This window comes from Diospyros lotus, chromosome 15, assembly GCF_014633365.1.
Source record: "Diospyros lotus cultivar Yz01 chromosome 15, ASM1463336v1, whole genome shotgun sequence".
In the NCBI taxonomy this organism is placed as follows: Eukaryota; Viridiplantae; Streptophyta; class Magnoliopsida; order Ericales; family Ebenaceae; genus Diospyros; species Diospyros lotus.
The window spans coordinates 28,891,866-28,913,183 of NC_068352.1; the positions used below are offsets into that span (position 1 = coordinate 28,891,866).

At 29.5% G+C, this 21,318-nt stretch overlaps 1 protein-coding gene across 1 annotated transcript; it reads right to left on the reverse strand.

Moving 5' to 3' along the window:
* Positions 1-866: 866 nt before the first annotated feature.
* On the reverse strand, positions 867-8,036 carry LOC127792586 (probable plastidic glucose transporter 1). The gene is made up of 12 exons (XM_052323130.1): positions 7,783-8,036; positions 7,555-7,678; positions 6,357-6,557; positions 5,310-5,409; positions 4,471-4,583; positions 3,606-3,703; positions 3,343-3,498; positions 2,363-2,509; positions 2,200-2,273; positions 2,038-2,126; positions 1,702-1,816; positions 867-1,464 (listed from the first exon to the last, which is right to left on the reverse strand). The coding sequence occupies exons 1-12, from the start codon at positions 7,979-7,981 to the stop codon at positions 1,267-1,269; spliced, it is 1,614 nt and encodes a 537-aa protein (XP_052179090.1). The 5' UTR covers positions 7,982-8,036; the 3' UTR covers positions 867-1,266.
* Positions 8,037-21,318: the final 13,282 nt, after the last annotated feature.

Here is a 21,318-nt window from a genome sequence, read left to right on the forward strand (position 1 = left end):
CTCCACACTTTGGGCCCAGGCTTACTGAAAACACTCAAGTCTCAGGGCATTTCTGCTACAGATCCTGATACCGTTAGGGAGTTCCTGAAGACTTCCGGTGTTGCAACTTGTGAATCTGAATATGTGGCTGCAACTTCTTGCACTTGTCAGGCTATTTAAAACCGTTATTTCCTCTATCATAACATCAGCTTTTAATTGGTATGTCTGTTTATTTTATTAGTCCGATGCTTGGATGTTAGTTGGGGTCATCGAATCATTTACGTGATAGGACAATCCCTTCTGATTTCCTAAACAGTTTTGCTCTGACATTCTTACATATTTTGGAGCATATTCCCGATGGGTTTTCATATTTTCTCCAAAACTTGCGCACTAAAGAAGAGACTAAACCAATGAGTAACAAAAACCCATTAAAAGAACAAAATAATAAGCCAATCTTAAATACTCAAACCCATTAAAAGAAGCTACTTACCAATCTCTCTCATCCCAAATCCATTTCATTCAAAATTCATACCCTAAAGTGTTGCTATATATATCTTTCTGGATATTTTTATATAATCTATATATCTCTCTCCAATTTGTAATGGGTCTGATACGAAATATATTCCCAAACACCCACTCCCTGTGCCAAATTCAATTACAAATCTAATAAATAGTCTAAATATAAATTTATTAATTCTAAACTCAATTAGATACCATTACTGCATTACATGCCTGCGCTACGTCTCCTCTGAATTATACCACACCTCATAGTGCTGTTGCCATTCGTGACATCCTTCTTGTGGTAAATAGCGAGCAAAGCCCGTTTCAGTTATTTTTTGGAGGCCAGGGCCACTGGTACTTTTGGGTCATAACTCAAGTTACTCAAAACACTGAAATTTGGCAGATCAAATTAGTGTAAATTTTGATATTCTATGTAATAAGAAGCTACAGGCACCCCTATTATTTACTCGCAGGACAATGCTAATGCAAGGGCAAAATAGGATTTTCACCCACAAATTCGATCTGAACTTTTGGATCGAATATTGTTATTCTTACTCGAAAAAGAATAGGAACAACATAAGCAAATGCAGAAAAACATAATTGATCAAATGTTATGGAACATTGGGCTCTTCCATGCCTTGTTCTTTGTTTACACGCCACAGTTGATGAGAGACCAGAATCCTTTCACTGAACTTGAAAGTCCTCTTCTGCAACTAAGCTCAGGCATTGATGTAGAGTTTTCTGTTGTCATCTCTCAAACTTCCATTGAAGGAATAGGGATGTCGACTAAGAATCATCCTTCTGGCAATTAGGGTTTAGAGACATCTCAATCTCCTCAAGAGAACGCCCTCGAGTTTCGACTATGAAATAGTATGCGAAAGCAGCAGCCGACAAGGAAACTGCTCCAAAGGTTGCGTAAACTAGAGCGACCCCAAATTTCTCCACAAGTTCGAGGAAGAACAGGCCAACCAAGAAATTACAAACCTGAGTCACATATGGAAGAGGGCATGTTGTGGATCATGACATTTAGACATCAAGTTTATGTTGAGAAATGGATCATGCATTGTCTAGATACTTTCGACTATTGCTTGGTTTCAATGTTTCCCCATTTCATATGTGATGTTCCTATGGTCAATTCATATGTTTCAAGTGTTGAAACGTGTATGATTAATTGTTGGCTTTGAACAATCACCTGGCAGGTTTATGAATTATGATACATACCCAGTGAACCGAGAAGCTGAAGCCCATGATCTTCGCACGCGCCCTGTTGCTACTGAGCTCTGGTATAAGAAGCCCGGTAACTGGCCCAGCTCCAATGGCAAAGGTAAATATGTACCTGGAAGAGTATGGGACAGAAACCAATGAATCTCAAATGGATTGTTGTAAAGAATGAGCACCGGGAATGAAACAATCAAGCTCAATAAATCTTTCATTTGGCAACTATTTCTTAATCGTATTTGCATGAAATCATATTTGAATGCCAGGGTGAAGAGGCAACTATTTTTTATCCGTATTTGCATGAAATCATATTTGAATGCCGGGGTGAAGAGAGCATACAAGGTCGTGCCAAAAATGGATAAGTTGTGAGCAAGTTCTTCATCTATTGGAGAGCTGATAGCACAAACTATGAGAAACATTGATATTGCCTGTAAAAAGGTAGATTTGTGGATTAGTCCTTACATATAGAAGCAAGGAGAAAATAATATGTATATCACTCACCATCCCCAAGTAACTTCCAATTAGAAGCTCTTTTCTCCCTTGCTTATCCATCAAGTACAAAGCACAAAGTGCACCTGCACATTTACACCACTTAAAAAATCAGTTTGCAACCAGCATCACCATCTCTATGCTTGTAGCATCATACAGTTTACAGAACGCAAACCTGCAAAGTTGGTGACTCCAACATATAAGCTTGCTAAACCACTGCCAGTAATTCCAACATCTTGAAAAGTCAATGATGAGAAATAAAGAACTCCATTTATGCCGGCAAACTGTTGAAGAAAGAAAAGAGAACCCCCAACTAGTGCAACTGCATCCAAAGACAGGAATTTGTAGAGTGAAATGAGACAGATCTGTCAAACTAGTAGCACAAAGCTAATACAATGACAGGAACAATTTAACATTCATACCTATTGCATATATTCGAAATCTTAGAAGTGTCTACAGATTCTTTTAATTCTCATTAAAACAAAAGGAACCCTGAAGAGAGGCACCCTTATCTTTTTTTGGGTAATTAAAGAACCCCTTATCAGTTGAAATGGAAGCATTGATCTTGAATGATAGAAGAACAACTCCTCAACCCATCAAAATGAATTCTTACCAAAACTACTCGTGCTAGTTTATATGTTTGTAACCTCAACAAAATACAATGGATATAGGGATGGATTTTTGTCAGGACCGTACGGTGGTTAAGGGTAGTTAGGGGAATTAATCAATGTATGGAGTAGTTGTAACAGGTAGAGGGTAGCATAACAAGAAGTGGTTAACGGTAGCTGATACAGTTAGAAGGGTGTAACGAAATAACAGTAGGAGCCAAGGGAAAGGGAGTTAGGCAGTTGAAGATGGTTGTAACAGATTGAATCGCATATGATGATGGGCCTATATAAGGGGCTTTCCCTCTCAATAAGAATCATTGATGAATATTGTGATCAATTTCCAGTTTATCCCTCTCAATTTCTCTCTGTTTTCTCTCTCTCTCAAAACCAACCCTAATTCTCCTCACCAAGGAGAATTTACCCTCTGTCAGGCTGAGACCCTGAAAATTTGTTTAGACCATGCACACAGAATGTGCTGCTTAGGATATTCACTGTAGTGTTATAGCCAAAAAAGTTCAATGGCTACCAAAAACCACCTTAATACAACCTCTAGAGTGTGGCTCCTCTAGGAGTTCCAACCAGCTGCTCTCCAAATCACCTCTATCATCATCCCAGATGACAGACTGAAACTCTCTAATTGCTTTGTTGACTTCAGACGGTCCCCAGAGATTACGTATAACTTCTTTAGCATCAGCTAGTCTTCCTACCTATACAAATGTCAGAATAGCAGATTAAGAAAGCATATGAAAACAGTTTAAGATGGTAATGACAAAAGTTTGGAGATTTTTTGATGAAATGGAAACAGAAAACCTACTTTACATAGCCACCGAGGGCTCTCTACAGAGAACTGCATACCCAGTGATAAAATAAATCCAGGTACACTTGCAATATAGAGAATCATCCTCCACCTGGAAATGACAAATTTTAAAATCCAGTCAATAGATGGTAACGGGAATATGATGCACAACCTTCTTATTAAACCTCAAGAAGCATACAAAGCATCACGAGTGAGCAGCACATGATTTCATTATGAGATATACTCGATGCTTCATATAAAAGACACCAAAAGACCACAAGTATTGTCTGCACAAATGCAGACCAAGTTATGAATTGTGAAATTCCATAATTATTCAAAAACAAAAGAGGATAATAAGTAATTTTCACTCTTGCTATGTATGATAAGACAACATATATTCCCTTTACTTTAGTCAGAACAGCACTGCAATTCACTTTCTCAAGTTTTAACTTAAGTTTATATTTTCTATTTCCCAATCCCCTCCAATACCCATGTTCTTTTATATTTCTCAAGACCCCGTTAACACCTAATAAGCTTATCCCTAGAGGAAAACAATAAATCAGTGAATGTAAACAATGTGTTACAACAGAATAGAAGGAACAGCAGGATTACAGGAGCAGAAAAGGCTGCAATATAGTCATAAACTAGAATAATCTTCAATATACCAGATCAACTTATTGATGGGAAAAATAAAATACAGACTTCTGGAGAGTTTACAACAAAATAATTAAAAGAGAATCTTCAGGAATCAAGCATATCTGGGGATAAAAAGTGAACCAGCAGAGAGTTACATGCATATAAAGACAAAGGAGAAGGAAAAATTCCAGACAGGAAACCTAATAATCAAGCATCTCTAGGAAACAAAAGAAGTAACCTCACCAGTGGGGATCCTGTTCTGAGGGAATTCCTAGAAAGAGTGATGAAATCATTCCAAGGCATGTTCCAATTTGACAGAGAGTCCCAAGGGAACCCCTATACCTTGTCGGGGCAATCTACAACACAATCATTAAGGAATAGATGAAAAAAAAAATGTAACCTTTTGGCTGTACCAGCATACATGCATTCCACACAGGCCCAGAGATACCACATCGACAAGACAAGCTTTTTAACCTTTATAATAAATACACAAGCAGCTTTAACCCCAAAAAGTTGTTAACTGGATTGAACCCAATCTAGGTTGCATGTTCAACTAACCTCTTTGGCTGAAATTGTAACAATCAAGGATACTTTTCATGAGGGCGAAAAATGGAAACTACATGCTAGTAATATGTTGCCTCTACTCTATGGAACAAACTGTAGATTATCAAGAACTTGTATTTCAATCAACATTTCAGGAAGCTTCACAGCATTTTCTTTTTAATTAATACCATTAGTTTAACAGCGTGCCATCCACTAAACATGGTTCTTTCCAAGACATTGCTGTCATTGATTATGCAGTCATATACTCCTGCATCTTTTGCCAGTTCCAGAGAAAACAAACATCACGACATTCATTTAAATCTTTCCAATTAACATCTTGTCCTTTACACCCAACAACAATGAAGAGAAATAATGAATATTCTCTTTTCCCCCCAGCAAGAAGAAATAAAATTTACACACCTCAAAATTGGAAATTACTGACAACTAGCTTATAGTTTCCACTGACCACATGACTATGAAAATACGAAGGTTATAAACAAAGAAAAAATTTCATTCTGACTCTATAACATGACCATTACCTCTGAAATATAAATAGGAACAACAACAGTGTTCACACCAATTCCAGTGCCAACAAGAAATCTTCCCCAGAGAATTTCCTCCAAGGAGTGGGCTTGTGCACTGTCACAGATTGGAACAAATCAAAATAAGAAATCTCATATAATGTGTAATCTAAGATCAAAGAAGATGCACAGATATATTTGCAAAATAACACATCAACTGGATATAGCATGTCAAATTAGCAAGTTCATACCATCTAAAATCAAAATTTCAGAATGCAGCCATACGCATGAGCTAGTTTATGCGCTTACTAAACTTATATATTAATGGTCCTTCATTGCATCAGGAATATAGAGATAATTCCTTCTGATAGCCAAAATAGTAAAGCAAGTCAAGATAATCAGATTAAAAACTTGGAGATATAAATATCAGTTCTCCAAGATAATCATGAATCTTGTCCTCCATCCCAGTCAATCAAGTCCTATCATTTCGGTTAAGACTATGAATTGGCATGTTTTTCATAATTGTCCCCACTGTAGTTTAGTTTTAGTATTTTACATCCCCAAGCACTGTCCAAACTTTCCTAACTGATGCTTTGATCAATTTTTATTATGCATTACACTAACCACCTCAATTAATTTCCTTCTCTTGTTTTTAGTTGCTGCAATCTGTGTCATCTCACAAACTTGTTCATACATTTCTTGTTTCTTTTTTTCCCCCATTTTTAATTTCATCATCACCGCAATATCTTCATTTTAATTACTCTTAGTTTTATTAATAGTAATTTAGATTGCCGCAAATTATTTTTCATGCTGAAATTAGATTGCCAGATCAGTGACAAGGCAAAGATGACAAGTAAGCAATCTGAGTTGCATTGATCAACAAAAGCTTCTCAAAACTACACAGTATCATGATTCATGAATAATTTTACAAGCAAACTTTTTATGTCATTTTTAAAAAGATATTCTTCAGTGGCAGGGTCTGGAAGAGTATCTCTTACTTAGTGTTCAAGAAACCAAATTTCGCACATTCATATACAGGTGTCATCAACAGTGAGTTTAAATTACCTTATAATGGCACCAAGAATAAGTGGTATTGTGTCAAGCTGAAATGTGCGCCTGCACCCGAGTCTATCAACCAGCATACCAGAGCCAATGCTCCCAATAAATGCTCCAACTATAAATATACTCACAACAAGCCCCTCAAGAATTGAGTTCCCTTCAAAACCAAGCTCTCGCGCAATGGATATAATAGGGCCATTCATTACTCTGCATTATATACCAAACAATTCAACATTTGAAGGCGAAGCCCATATAAAAGGAAGCAACCCGTACAATTATCAAATAACCCATAAAATTATATACATGGTACACAAGATCAAGCACTTCATTAACCATCAGGATCACAAGAGCAATTCACTTGCAAAGCAACAATAGGTAGTGTTCAAACTTACACATAGAGATTAGCTTACAAAATATTCAACGAATCACTGACACATTGATAACTGCTAAGTGCCCCTATTAAGAACAATGATACTGTCTGCATCATTAATTATTGGAAATCAAAGACTAAGCAACTTCCACATCAGCAAACAACTGCTTTTCAATTCATATGTGAACAGAGCATGACTAATCAGCTATAAATATGTAATTGCCAAATTCCACTGCCAGGAAATGCAATACTATCCACATCAAACATAATACTAAAGAAAAGGGGGGCGGAAATGAGCCTGGATTGAGATATCATATATGGTTGGAAAATTTAGCCCCAATTTTGGTTCTAACAACTGACTTACTGCTGAATTCTGCATCAAAAGTTGCAACAAAAAACCTTGATGTATAAATAAGTCCAAAGAAATCCAAATTATAGAATATACATACTAAGATCATGAATATAAATAGGCTTCAAAAGGCCAATTACCAATTCTTTAGCTAGCTTGTAAATCAGTTGCAATTCTATTCCTTACTTGAACGCAACAGTCCCATATATAAGTCCAGTACACTGCGCTGATAAAAGTAAAACAAAAGTATCTACTCTCTGTGTTTGCATATACTCACTAAACAGCTATACAAACAGATACACTAAGTTGTCATGACATGACCAAATCCCACATTGACAGTTTATGGGAAAGGTTTTGCGTATATTATTTGATTCCATAAACCCACAAGTCAGCATATTGATTCCGTAAAGCCACGAGTCACCTTCAATTACCGGTTTCGGGTGAAGACCCGCTACGGTGTCCAAGAAAGGGTGATTAAAAATTACCCAATGTGATAGCCAAAGAGGAAATTGGCCATGGAAGCCAACAGAACGTGAGGAAAAGCAGGAAACCATCCAGGATCATTTCCGGCGGCACCCTTCTCCTCAACGGACGCCGTTTTCTCGTCATCTACAAAAATTCAAAAAACCATCCTCAAAAAATCTTCAATATACATACATATATGTATGTGCGCATGCAAGATGTGTATGCATCTGATTTGGGAAGAAGCGGACCTCGGATTGGAGTCCGTAGCTCGGGAAGCTGCTGTTTCTTCGACGCCGGTAGCTTGAACTTTTCCGGCAAGGGAAAAGACACCAAGCGAAAGGCTGTGCTTTTTTCGGAGGGGGAAAAGAAGAGTTTGGGGCTTGACGGAGCCGGAACGGCTGCCGGAAAAGGGCCGATCGGTTGAACGAGCACGGCGGCTGCCCACATGAGCTGAAATAGAGAAACTTCGCCAAGAGAGGGACTCTCTGGGCTGATTTGATCATAGAAGGATTATTATGCCATTTAAAAAAATAAACAAATATTTATCCAAAAAACGTGAAAATTGGGGCTTGTTTGGATAGGGATGGATTTTTTTCCTTTTTCGGAAATTAAAGATATTTTGTTTTCTTATATCTTATTTTGGGTAAATTAATGAACCTTGTTTGAGGTAAAGCTAAATTTAATAATTTCTTTTCATTTTGAAAAATTATCTTTATTTTATCGTGTTGTTCAAAAATTATATAAAATATATTTGATTTGTATAATTGTTTGAAACATTTAAAGTTGAGTTTAAATTCACTCTCAATTTAAACCAAAAAAAAACAACAAATTAAAATAATATTATTTAAAATTTCAGAATCCAAACTTAATTTTAAGGTGTGGATCAATAAATCCCCCACCAAAAATCACATATACCAAATATACATACAAAAATATATATATTTGAAAGATCACCTAAAAAATGTTTTAAAGTAATTATTATAATAAAAAGCCATTGTAGTAATGAGAAAAAAATACTCTTATAATGACCATGCTGTTTCTAATAAAGTGAGCCAAAACTTGAATAAAGAGTGCTTAAATTATATTGAAAAAATAAATCTACAAAAATAAGTCACAAATGTAAACAATCGTGAGATGATCGAGAGGTCCAAGGGATATCAGTCAAGCGTGAGATGATTGAGAGGTCCAAAGGACATCAATCAAGTGACCAATACTGAATGACTGAAATTAATAGACAACTAAGAGATTGTTTGGCTTACCTTTTTTATTGGAACTTTTAAGTGAAGTAACTGTTAGTATAAAAGTTGTGTAATGTTTAAATTGATAACGTGTTTGAATAAATGTATTTTTAAATTATCAGTTAATAGTTATGTGTTTGGTTTGTAAAAGTTGATAAGTTGTCAAAACTTGACAAAAAAAACTAAAATATCCATGATGCTAAATAAGACAAATAAAGTTTATAAAAATTTTATTTTTTATAAAAAAATTATAAATTAATTTATAAATGTTAGATAAATTATACATATTTATTAAAAAATATATTAATACAATATATATTGGATTTTTTTTATTTTTTCCTTAAAAAATATTACCATTAATATATATATACAATATATATGTATATACAATATATATACACTTACAATTGCAGTCGATTGAGGATGACGACATCAGCGATGGAGAAAGAGGCGACGATCGAGGCTACAAGTGGTAACTAATGGCCAGGGCCGACCCTACCCTTAAGTCATGTATGTCATGGCATTAGGGCCCCAAAATTAGAAGGCCCCAAATTTTAAAAATTTATAATATTTATGTATATATTTTTTATTTTTTAATAAATAATATTTTATTAAAAAATTAAATACAAAACATTATAAATTGTTTTTAACTTTCCTTCACCATTTTTCAATTTTTAACCATTGTTGTGGTGTTCCCAAATCTCAATATCCCATAAAATCCACTTTCTCTTCCTAATATCCCATGAATATATAGTGTTTTGCTGTCATTGACTTTCATAGAGTTTTAAGAAAAATTATTTTTTTTTTGTTTATTATTGTAAGTTGTTTGGTTTTTTTTCTTATATCTGAGATATTATATTTTAGTTGAAAATTTATTATTATTAAGAGATTATTATATTTTATAGTTGATTGAATTATATTTTTTTATTTAATAAAAGAATAAAATATTTATGTAAAAAAATGTATTCTTTATTTTTTTATAAAAAAAATAATACTCGAAAGCTTCAAAAAAATCCTTTCACCTAAGGCCCCCAACTCTGTTGGTCGGCTCTGCTGATGGTGATAGTGACGGCAATAATGGATGAGGGTCGACGGCGCTAGGCGACGGATTTGGATCTAGAAGAAGGACCGATGATTTTGCGTTGCAGCGGCTCAGTTGGGTGACAATAATGGCGGAGGGGCGACAACGGCGGTAATGACAGAGCTTCTGGAAAAAATGATAGGAGAAAAAGCTTTGATGAAGAAGAGGGAAGAAAATGGTAACAGTAATAGCAAGACACACATGTAAATATGAAAATTATACGAGGGCAAAATGGTATTTTGCTTGGTCAACTCTCTAGCTTTTTTTCCCCAAAGCAAGGGGCACCAGCTTCTATCCAACACTATTAAAACAGCTTTAAAACTATATAGTTTTAAAGCTATTAATTCTTGCCAAACACTTCATCAATCAAAAGTTGTATAGCTTTAAAGCCACTTATGCAGTTTATAAGTGGTCAAAACATTAAGTCAAACAGTCTCTAAGTGATCTCACTTGAGAGCATTTCTCTAGATTTTCGAGAGACCCTCTATAGACCTCATCCAATAGCCCCTCTTTCTCTCAAGACTTTCAAGAGATTATATTGGGAATTCATATGTCACTCAATAATTATTATTCATAAGACTCTCACAAGTCTCAAATATATTCACCTACAAATTTGAAAAATAAACGAAAATACTTGTCGATAATTGTAACTCTCCTTCTACTTGTCAGTATTCTCTCTCTATGAATAGGAGATTTATCTTTTGATAAATGTACACTCACAACTATACTCAAAGTATAACTCTACTTGCCTTATGCATTCTACACAGTCATCCCCATATACTTACTTAAACATCAGATGGCCTACAAATGAAGTTAAGTGTGTCTCTAATTGATTTATTTCTTATAAGTCACTCATTACTTGCAAGTCACTTGCAAATCTTGATCGAGACACTCTCCTCCACACACAAAAAAAAAAAAAATTGTTATAGTTAGACAACAAGAGATGAAAAATGACAAAAGGGTTGAATAAGGTATTTTACTTTAGTTTGATGGTTAAATTGGAAAAAAAAGTTAAAAATAATCAAATAATTTTTTATATTTTTTATATTAATGGTTAAATTAATTATTATTCTTTAAAAAAGGTCAACTAAGTTATTATACTTTCAGATTTAATGTGATATTATCTTAATATTGTCAAATTAAGTTTTAGTTTTATTTAGGGGTGTTCAAAAAAATCGGTGGACCGCGAAAATCGCCCGCGCCGAACTGCGCAATTTTTTTAGGGACGCGATCCAGTGCGGTTTGAAAAATACCAAAACTACGATTTATGCGATTTGGGGTGCTGGCGGTTCGGTTCCAAACCGAATCGCCTGACTATATTAATAATTAAGATAAATAAAAAATAAAATATATAAAATAATTAGATCATTTTTTGTAGCAGACTAGTAGTGCCATTTTAGATAATTGTTTGTTATCGTTTTGGAACCAAAAATTGCACCAAACCAAACCACACCTAAACCGCACCAAACACCAAGTTTCAGCAAACCGCGAAAATCGCACCAAACCGCACTGCATTATGCGGTGCGGTTTGTCTGCACCAAATCAGATCGCTCAGTCTAATTATAGGTGCAAACTGCATATGCGGTTTGACGCATTTTCTTGACCAAAAATTGGTCAAATCGCACCGTGCACACCCTTAGTTTTATTAATTAACGATGCTAAATCCATCACCAACCAAAAGAACCTTACATAATTACAAAGCCAAAATCAAACCAAAACTCATATTCAAATAACTACACACAATTATAAACATCCGGACTAAACACAAAATCAATATTGAAAAAAAACTCCAGACAATCACAATCACCTCGTAATACAAGAATCTTAATATATATTAAAGTAGAAGAGTAGCTGCACAAAATTTTCCCGCCCAAAATTAATTTCTATTTTTTTTCTTTTTAAAAAATAAATTAATATTTAAAATGTATACATAAGTTTTTTGGGATAATCACTAATCAATTGCAGTTTCTACACCATTACATTAATTGTTTACTACCATTATTAATCAGCTAGAATAATTAGACAATTAATACTTTAAATTTATGTTATTATTAAAATAAGACATCATTTAGTTTTTAATATGACATTCACACTTTCTAACAGTCATATATTTTGAGATAATCAAATAAAATTAATTTAATTACAATTTTTATGCAATTAAATTAATTGTTCACTCTCATTATCAATCAAATAATTAATATTTTAAATTTCCATTATTATTAAAATGAAAACATAACAAAAGTATGCTCCATATGAAGCTAAAGCACTAGAAAAGTAAACACAGCCATAACTCTCACGTCAAGTAGCTTCACGATTTTTTTTTTTTTTTGCTCTTTTGTTTTTTATTAGTTTAATTTTTTTTCTTTTTCAAAAAATAAATTAATATTTAAATTTTCTACTATCTATATATATATATTATAACAAAACAGCCGTCAAATTTTTTTCCGCCCATTTCTGGTTACTATTTTGATATTTTATTATGTTTTTTTAATTTTTTTTGCTTATCTGAAATAGAATTTTTATAGGTCATTAATTAAGACTTTGAGATGTAGTTCTTGGAACATGTAAATGGTTTTTTCATAACTAAATGGTGTTTGGAGAATGTGTAATCATGCTGGTATATAAAAAGCCAAGATAAATATTATTAATTTATCCATATTATTAATTTTTAAATATTAGCATAAAATTTTAATTGAAATAACTTACAAAAAATGAGATTTTTTTAAATCGGGAGAAATCTTGAGATATTAGATAATACTGTTGAATACCGACTGTCAAGTAAATTTTTTATTTTATTTTTATTTATATATAGTTTAATTAATTTAAATTTATTTTTTTATAATTTTAAATGTTATAATTTTATATATAAATTAAATGTTATAATTTTATTTCTTAACTTTATTTTTTTTGTTGCTTTTAAAAAATGTGACATGTCTTAAATGTGATAATTGATTGCTATGATAAATATGTAAAGTCATGTATGGATAATTAATTTTAAAATTTTGATTATTATTATTTAAATTGTTATTATTATTATTTTATATATAGTTTATTTATTTTCTTTTGTTTTTTCCCGCCCAGTCCCCCCCTCTCTCTCTCTTTCTCTCTCTCTCTCTCTCCGGCCTGTTACTTCCCCTCTACTTCTCTCTTTCTATCCCACTCTCCCTCTTTCTCTTTCTTTTTCTCCCACCCACCCGCCTCCCTCACTCACTGCCTCACTCTCTCTCTCTCCCTCCCACCCCACCTCGCGGGCAGCTCTCCATCGCTGCCGGCTGCCTGAAGCTCTCCATCGCCGTCTCCTCGCTGCCCCGCCGCCTCCAGCTCCATCGCCTCCGCGTGTACGCCTCCAGCTCCATCGTTGTGTGCGTGTGTATGTATTTACATTATGCCGTGTGTATATATCTATATGTATATTATGTCTATGAGCGAGCCGTGGCGAAAGCTTCTTTAACAAAGCTTTATGAAATTTTGTGTAAAGGTTTGATTTTAACAGAGCTTCTTTAACAAATGCTGTGTGTATATATCTATATGTATATTATGTCCATTGGCTCAGATCAATGGAAGAGCGAGCCGTGGCGGAAGCTCTGTTAAGAAAAACAATCAAAGAAATCCCTAAGTTAAGAAAAACTCACAGTTCATTCTCGATTACATTGGAGGAATCTGCCGTGCTTGCATATATATATATATGTATATGTATGTATATAATAATCTATATATTATAAAGATTAAAAAAGCAAGGCAGCACTCTGCCGTGCTTGCATATATATATGTAAGATGTATGTATATTATAATCAGAAGCACAGTGTGCTTCTTCTTCCTCCAATTTCAGAAGTGCGCTGTAGTAAATTTATATATTTGAGAAGTGCGCTGTTGGGCTCTCTCTCCAGTTTCTCTGTGTGTATTTACATTTTATTTGCGCTGTAGTCAATTTGTGTACATTCTGTTGTGTGTGCGTGTGTATTTTGTGTGTATGTATTTAGTGTGTGTGCGTGTAACTGCTGTATAAAATGTGTAACTATTATAAAATGTGTATACGCGCTGTAGCAAAATGCTGTAACTGCTGTATAGATGTGTATATTATACACATTATAATTTTAACAAAAGAAATTTTATACGTGCTGTAGCAAAATTTTTAGGATATGTATTGTGTATCTAATGCAAAATTTTGTACCCATTTTTGTGTGTGTATACGTGCTGTAGCAACATTACTTGCATTAGATATTTATTTGTGTGTGTATGTATACGCGGTGTATATTTTTAGTCATTCAATTGCAGCTATTATAAAAAAAAAAAGGCCCTCATTGAGGGCAATTAAATCTCACTAGAAATAAAGATTAATTTGTAGTCACTGGAAACAAAGCATAACGGTCCATTATTAAGCATAGGGAATTATGTTTCATGTATATGTGTGTATTTTATAGTCATTTTGTGTGTTATAGTCATTTTATATGTATTTTGTATATTTTATATGCATGCTGCGCTTTATTCTAAAGATATTTTATATGTATTTTTATATTTTTTAATATAATTATACAGAGACTCAAACAAAATGATTTTTGAAAATATCTAAGAAATATTTTGATCTCACAACTGAAATAAATTTTAAATATTAATTAATAATTGAGATAAAATACCAACATACCTGGCACCCCCATCCCATCATCTTTTTTATCTCTTGCAAACTCACCCCCCCCCCTCCCCCCTTTTTTTCTCGCAAACTCACCCACCCATTCCCTCACTCACCCTCTCTCTCTCTCTCTCAGAGGGACCCACCCACCCACACATACGCATACATATATATACACACATATGTGCATACTTATATATATACACACAGATACGCATATATATATATATAGAGAGAGAGAAAAAATAGATGAGAACTAGGAGGAAAAAGAAAAAAAAATTAAATTAAATTAAATATGAAATATAGAAAAAAAAGGTTTCAACCTTAGCATGAAAGAGAAGTAAGAGAAAGAAGATGATGGGAAGTAAAAAAATAAAATAAAGAAAGAAAATAAAAAATAAAAAATATGAATAAAAATAAAAAAAGAAGGAAAAATGACATTGTTGATGGGCGAGTGGCGCAAGAAAAACAGTCAAAGAGACAATGTGGGTGTGAGCCTTTGCTGAATTTCTCCTTATTGATTGATGTAAAAATAATTATTTTTGAATTATTTAAATTTTTGGTTGGCATTGTTTTGAAATTGTTGATGGGTGAGTTTTGCGGGTCGGTCTTTTTTTATTTTTTTTTTTGTAAAAAATGTTTTAGATAAAATATTTAAAGTTAAAAACATTAATCGATATTTAAAGTTTAAAATAAAATTAAAAACATTACACTTATAATATTTTTAGATAAAATATTTAAAGTTAGAAACATTAATAGAAAGTTAAAAAAAAAAGATAAAATTACCTTAATCGATATTTAAGAATATAAACATACACTTATAATTTGTGTTTATTTATGTATGCATGTTAATAAGATAAAATTATAATTATAATTTGTGTCTATTGACCATTCTAAAATAAAGAGTATCATAGATTATAATTTTTTTTTAATTTTTCTAGAAGAGTATCATTTCTAAATATTATAATTTTAAAAGCATTTAATACTTAATTTTTAAGTATTTTAAATATTAACAGTGTAAGTTTTAAATAAAAAAACACCAACAATATAAGTTTTAATGTATAAGAATTTGATAATTAGAATTTGACATGAATGATCTAAAAGAAATAAAAATATCTTTTTTAAATCGTTGATAATCAAATGTTGTTTTTAATATAAAATTTTATTCAAAGTAAGAAGTTTAGTTCAAAATTTAATATTTTTATTTTCAGGTGTTGAATCTTTGATATTTAAAGAAATATAAAATTGGTTAATCTATTCTGTTGAATTATTCAAAAAGAATTTTTTTTATTAATTTTATTTTTTAATTTTTTTAAATTAAAATAATACAAAAATCAAATATTTCCTGATCACGGATGGTCGAAGAATACAAGGTTTGGGAACACAAGGGTTCTCGACCACTCACGGTTAGGAACCCAAGGTTCTCCAACCTCGAACCGGGGTCCCTCTGTTGATGGTCGCGACCATGGCGATCGGAGACGGTTGATATGTATTATTTGATATTTAATTTTTAATTTAATTTGTTCAAATTGTAGAACGTTGATATACTTTATTATATAGATTTAGTATTTTTTTTTATGATAAAACGTTAACAAGTATACAATAACTTAATTTTTATTTTTTGTTCAATGTTTACAATTTTTTTTTATTTGCTCTTATATTTTAATTTTTAATATTAGTGAACATTATAAATTTTATATGTTTGAGTTTTGTAGAGCGTTTAATACAAGTAAAATTATTACAATATAAAATGTATAAATTATAATTATATTTTAATTTTAATATTATTTATACCGTATCTTTAGACACGGGTATACACTAGTCTTAAATATGATAATTGATTGCTAGGATAAATATGTAAAGTCATGTATGGATAATAAATTTTAAAATTTTGATTATTATTATTTATTTAATTATTTATTTATTTAAATTGTCTTTATTTTATATATAGTTTAATTATTTTAAATTTGTTTTTTTATAATTTTAAATATTATAATTTTTTATATAACTTAAATATTATAATTTTATTTTTTAACTTTATTTTTGTTTGTTGCTTTCTTAAAAATGTGACATGTCTTAAATGTGATAATTGATTGCGAGAAGAAATATGTAAAGTCATGTATGTATAATTAATTTTGAAAAATTGATTATTATCATTTATATAATTAATTAATTATTTAAATTATCTTTATTTTATATAGTTTAATTAATTTAAATTTAATTAAATTATAATTTTATATATAACTTAAATGTTATAATTTTATTTTTTAACTTTATTTTTTTTGTTGCTTTCTTAAAAATTTGATCTGTTTTAAATATGATTATTGATTATCAGAAGAAATATGTAAAGTCATGTATGAATAATTAATTTTGAAAATTTGATTATTATCATTTATATAATTAATTGATTATTTAAATTATTCTTATTTTATATATAGTTTAATTAATTTAAATTTATTTTTAAAATTTTTAAATGTTATAATTTTTTATATAATTTAAATATTTTAATTTTATTTATTTAACTTTTTTTTTGTTACTTTCTTAAAAATTTGATCTGTTTTAAATGTGGTAATTGATTGCGAGGAGAAATATGTAAAGTCATGGATAATTAATTTTGAAAATTTGATTATTATCATTTATATAATTAATTGATTATTTAAATTATCTTTATTTTATATATAGTTTAATTAATTTAAATAATTTTTCTTATAATTTTAAATATTATAATTTTATATATAACTTAAATGTTATAATTTTTTTTTTAATTTTTTTTTTTTACTTCCTTAAAAATTTGACATGTCTTAAATGTGATAATTAATTGTTAGGAGAAATATGTAAAGGGATAATCAATTTTGAAAATTTGATTATTATTATTTTATATAATTAATTGATTATTTAAATTATCTTTATTTTACATACAATTTAATTAATTTAAATTTATTTTTTATAATTTTAAATGTCATAATTTTATTTTTCAACTTAATTGATTATTATCATTTATTTAATTCTCTTTTTTCTCATTAGTCTACACTGAATATGTGTTATATGTTGGACTTGGAGAAATTAAATGCAAATTAAATTTGTGTTTTGAAAATTATGTTAAGTGAGTAAGATTCAAATTGTGTGGCAAAGCGTGAGAAAAAAGAGAAACTTAATGGTGGCATGTGATTTGATAAATTTAGAGAAATAGGAGAATTTGAATGAAGAGAAATTAATAAAAGAAAGTAAATATCTCTCTCTCTTCTTTCTCTCCATTCCCGTTCAATCATTCAATTTCTTCTCTTCTCATTTCTCGATTATTCTTCTCAAATTTTCTCTTCTTCTTTACTTTTATTTAGTAAATTTTAATCGTATTTTTTTACCCAGTTTGGTCTTCTGGTGTAACATAGCACCACTATTCTGTTAAGTGAGTGATGTGAATGCAACTAAGAAAAATTAGGCCTTGAGGGTTCGTGTGGTATGCACATATGAGACAAATACACGTAAAAATCCCTCCCAGAAAAAGTCTACCCTTGAATGCATATTTCAAAATAAAGAGGTTGGTTATCGTTTATTTTTTTTTTCCTGTTATTGTGTAATTTTTTTATTTTTTACGCATTGCTTATTGTATTACATGTTAATTTAGGTTTATTTTTACATGGTTTCGGGATAGAGTTATGTGCTTTTAATTGTTTGTCTACCTTTGAATGCATATAAGGAAATCTTTCAAAATTTATAATCTTTTTGTTGTATTTTCATGATTGTAACACAGTTATTTTATTTATTTTTTACTTCTTTATTGTGATTTTCATTTATTGTAATTATTAAATTATATAATTTTTACTTTAACAATTTTTTTTTTTTTTTACGATATCCATTCATCCATGCATGGCATGGGTGATCCACTAGTTATTATTTAAAATAACACTTCATTTAAAAGGTATAAACAAATTTTTTGGGATAATCACTAATTAGCTAGATGCAGCTTCTGTGCCATTACATTAATTATTCACTACCATTATTAATCAGTTGGAATAATCAGACAATTAATATTTTAAATTTATACTGTTATTAAAATGAAATATCATTTCGTTTTCAATGTGACCTTCAGACTTCCTATTTTGGGATAATCAGCTAGACAACTTCAATGCAATTACTTTAATTATTCACTATCATTATTAATTAGATAATTAATAATTAATATTTTAAATTCTTACAGTTATCTTAATATATAAAATAGCAAACTTCCTACACAATTTTTCTCCAAAAAGTTGCCTCTAAAATTTGCATTAAATTTACATGGGCCTTCCAATACTATGAATTAATCAAAAATAAATATTTTATGTCATATATTCTCATCAATTAATCTCTCAATCAATCAAAAATAAATATTATTTCTGATAAATATGAATAGACAATTTAAACTATTAATTAAGTCATAAAAAATCATCCATTTGTATAAAATCTTATCTTTTTTATATAATATATTAAATAAATTATAATAGTTTACAAATATTTTTTCTCTCCAAAATTTAATCTGCCAAACTATTTTTTGTCTCTAAAATTTATATTAAATTTGAAAGAGTTTTTCAATACTATTAATTAATTAAAAATAAATATTTTTTGTCATATCATTTCATTAATCAATCCCTCAATCAATCAAAAATAAATATTATTTATGTGAAATATGAATAGACAACTTAAACTATTAATTAAATCATAGAAAATCGTTCATTCATATAAAATGTTATCTTTAAATCTTATATATCCTATATAATATATTAAAATAGGATAGTCAATCAAAGTATTTTGTCAAGTGGCAATCAATAGTGAATTTTTTTCCTTCCAAAACTTGCATCAAATCAAAGATAGTTATTAATTAATTATTAATTTAATAGCTATATTATAGTTTTAAAAATATGATACCTTAGATTTTTTAATGCTAATTAATTAATATTTAAGGTATCATATTTTTAAGACTATGGAAGAAATCAAAATCCATATATCATATTTTCAATACCAATGCATGGGTTTTTTTATACTAATTAGGATGTAATATATCATATTTTTAAGACTGTAGAAGAAAATTAATGCATAGTAAAAGAAAAATAAGTCAAAATCTATATTTTTAAAGTTTTGTTATCATGGAAAAAATTAAATTTTAAAATCAAAAAATAAAAATTTTAAGAAAATTTTTAATTAGAATTGGAAAACCCATGCTTCCTCACATTTAGGAGTTTTAATTTATATTTATAAATAAATATATAACATAATAAATAATTTTACTTTAATAATTAATTAATCATTACCTTTAATTTAATGCGTGATTTTTTCAATGCTAATTAAGATATCACGTTTTCAAGAATAATGCATGGATTTGTCAATACTAATTAAGATTTAATATATCATATTTTCAATACCATGGAAGAAAATTAATGCGTTGTGAAAGAAAAATAAGTTAAAATCTATATTTTCAATGTTTTGTTATCATTGCATAAATTAAAAATTTTAAAAGAATTTTTAATTAGCATTGAAAAACTCATACTTTCTTATGTTTAGGAGTTCTAATTTATATTTATAATTATAATTATAATTATAATTTATAAATAAATATATAATATAATAAATTATTTTACTTTAATAATTAATTAATCACTACATTTAATTTAATGTAAATATTTAATAATTTGTTATTCAAATGTAATAGCTTTTGTGTATAAATAGGAAGTTCATGTCAAGATTTTTTATTTTATATAATACTATACAATTTAATAGAAGCCTTTTTAAAGTAACTTTTCAAAATATGGATGTTAAATGTTTGAGTTGTGAGACTTTGGGAGATTTTATGCTTTAAAAATAGGTCAAAAAACTTATAACATTCCCATTGAGATGATTTTCATTGATGAACATATTTTTTTTTCCTAATAAATTTATTGTTAATTATTTATATAGATTTTGTCATTAAATTTATAGGATGAAATGATTCATGCAACAATTAAGCGTTAGTTGGTTTGATCTTTCAAAATATTGATTTGTGATGGACAATTATGTTTTATGTCCAATTTTATACTTAGATACAACAATATGAAATATAAGACTACAAGTCACGAGTACAAACTAAACTTAATATCAAATATTATTGTTGTAAATGCTATGAATGAAGGTTTTTTAATACAAAATTTTATCTTTAGGTCATTTGCTAATATTTTGAATATAGTTGAACTTGACTAACATGAATTATTTCGTAAATAAAAAGTTGATTATACAATTATTTATACCTTTATAATTGACAATTTTTTTATTTTTATTAAATATATAATTGGAGAGGTCATTGACAAAGACAATGTTAAATGCCAAGAGTATTGCAAAATGACAAGTGAAAAAAATGTAACAATCTACTTAATGTGTTAATTAATTTTTAACACATTGAATGACGATATATTGATTTAAGAACGTTCTCTATTAGCACATTAAATAGAGAATAATTAATTAAATTTAAATTTTGATAAAAGGTTGAGTATTAGAATAAAAAAAATTGTATTTATGGATTCTATTATGATTATTTAAAATAATGAGTTTATTTTTTTTTAAATTTATAAATCTATTTTAATTACATATTCTGTGCATTGCATTGGTTTAACACTAGTTCTAAATTAAAATTATTGTTATTAAAATATAATAATAAATTTATTTTGAGAAACTCGTAATGTGACTATCTAAGTTTGCAAGGAATAAAATAGTTAGAAGGCGCAAAAAGACTTTTGCATAAATACTCTAATATTTAATTCAGATGCAAGAAATGTTGAAAATTATAGAATATAATTTCTACTAGTATTATAGATGTACATTTTTTAAAATG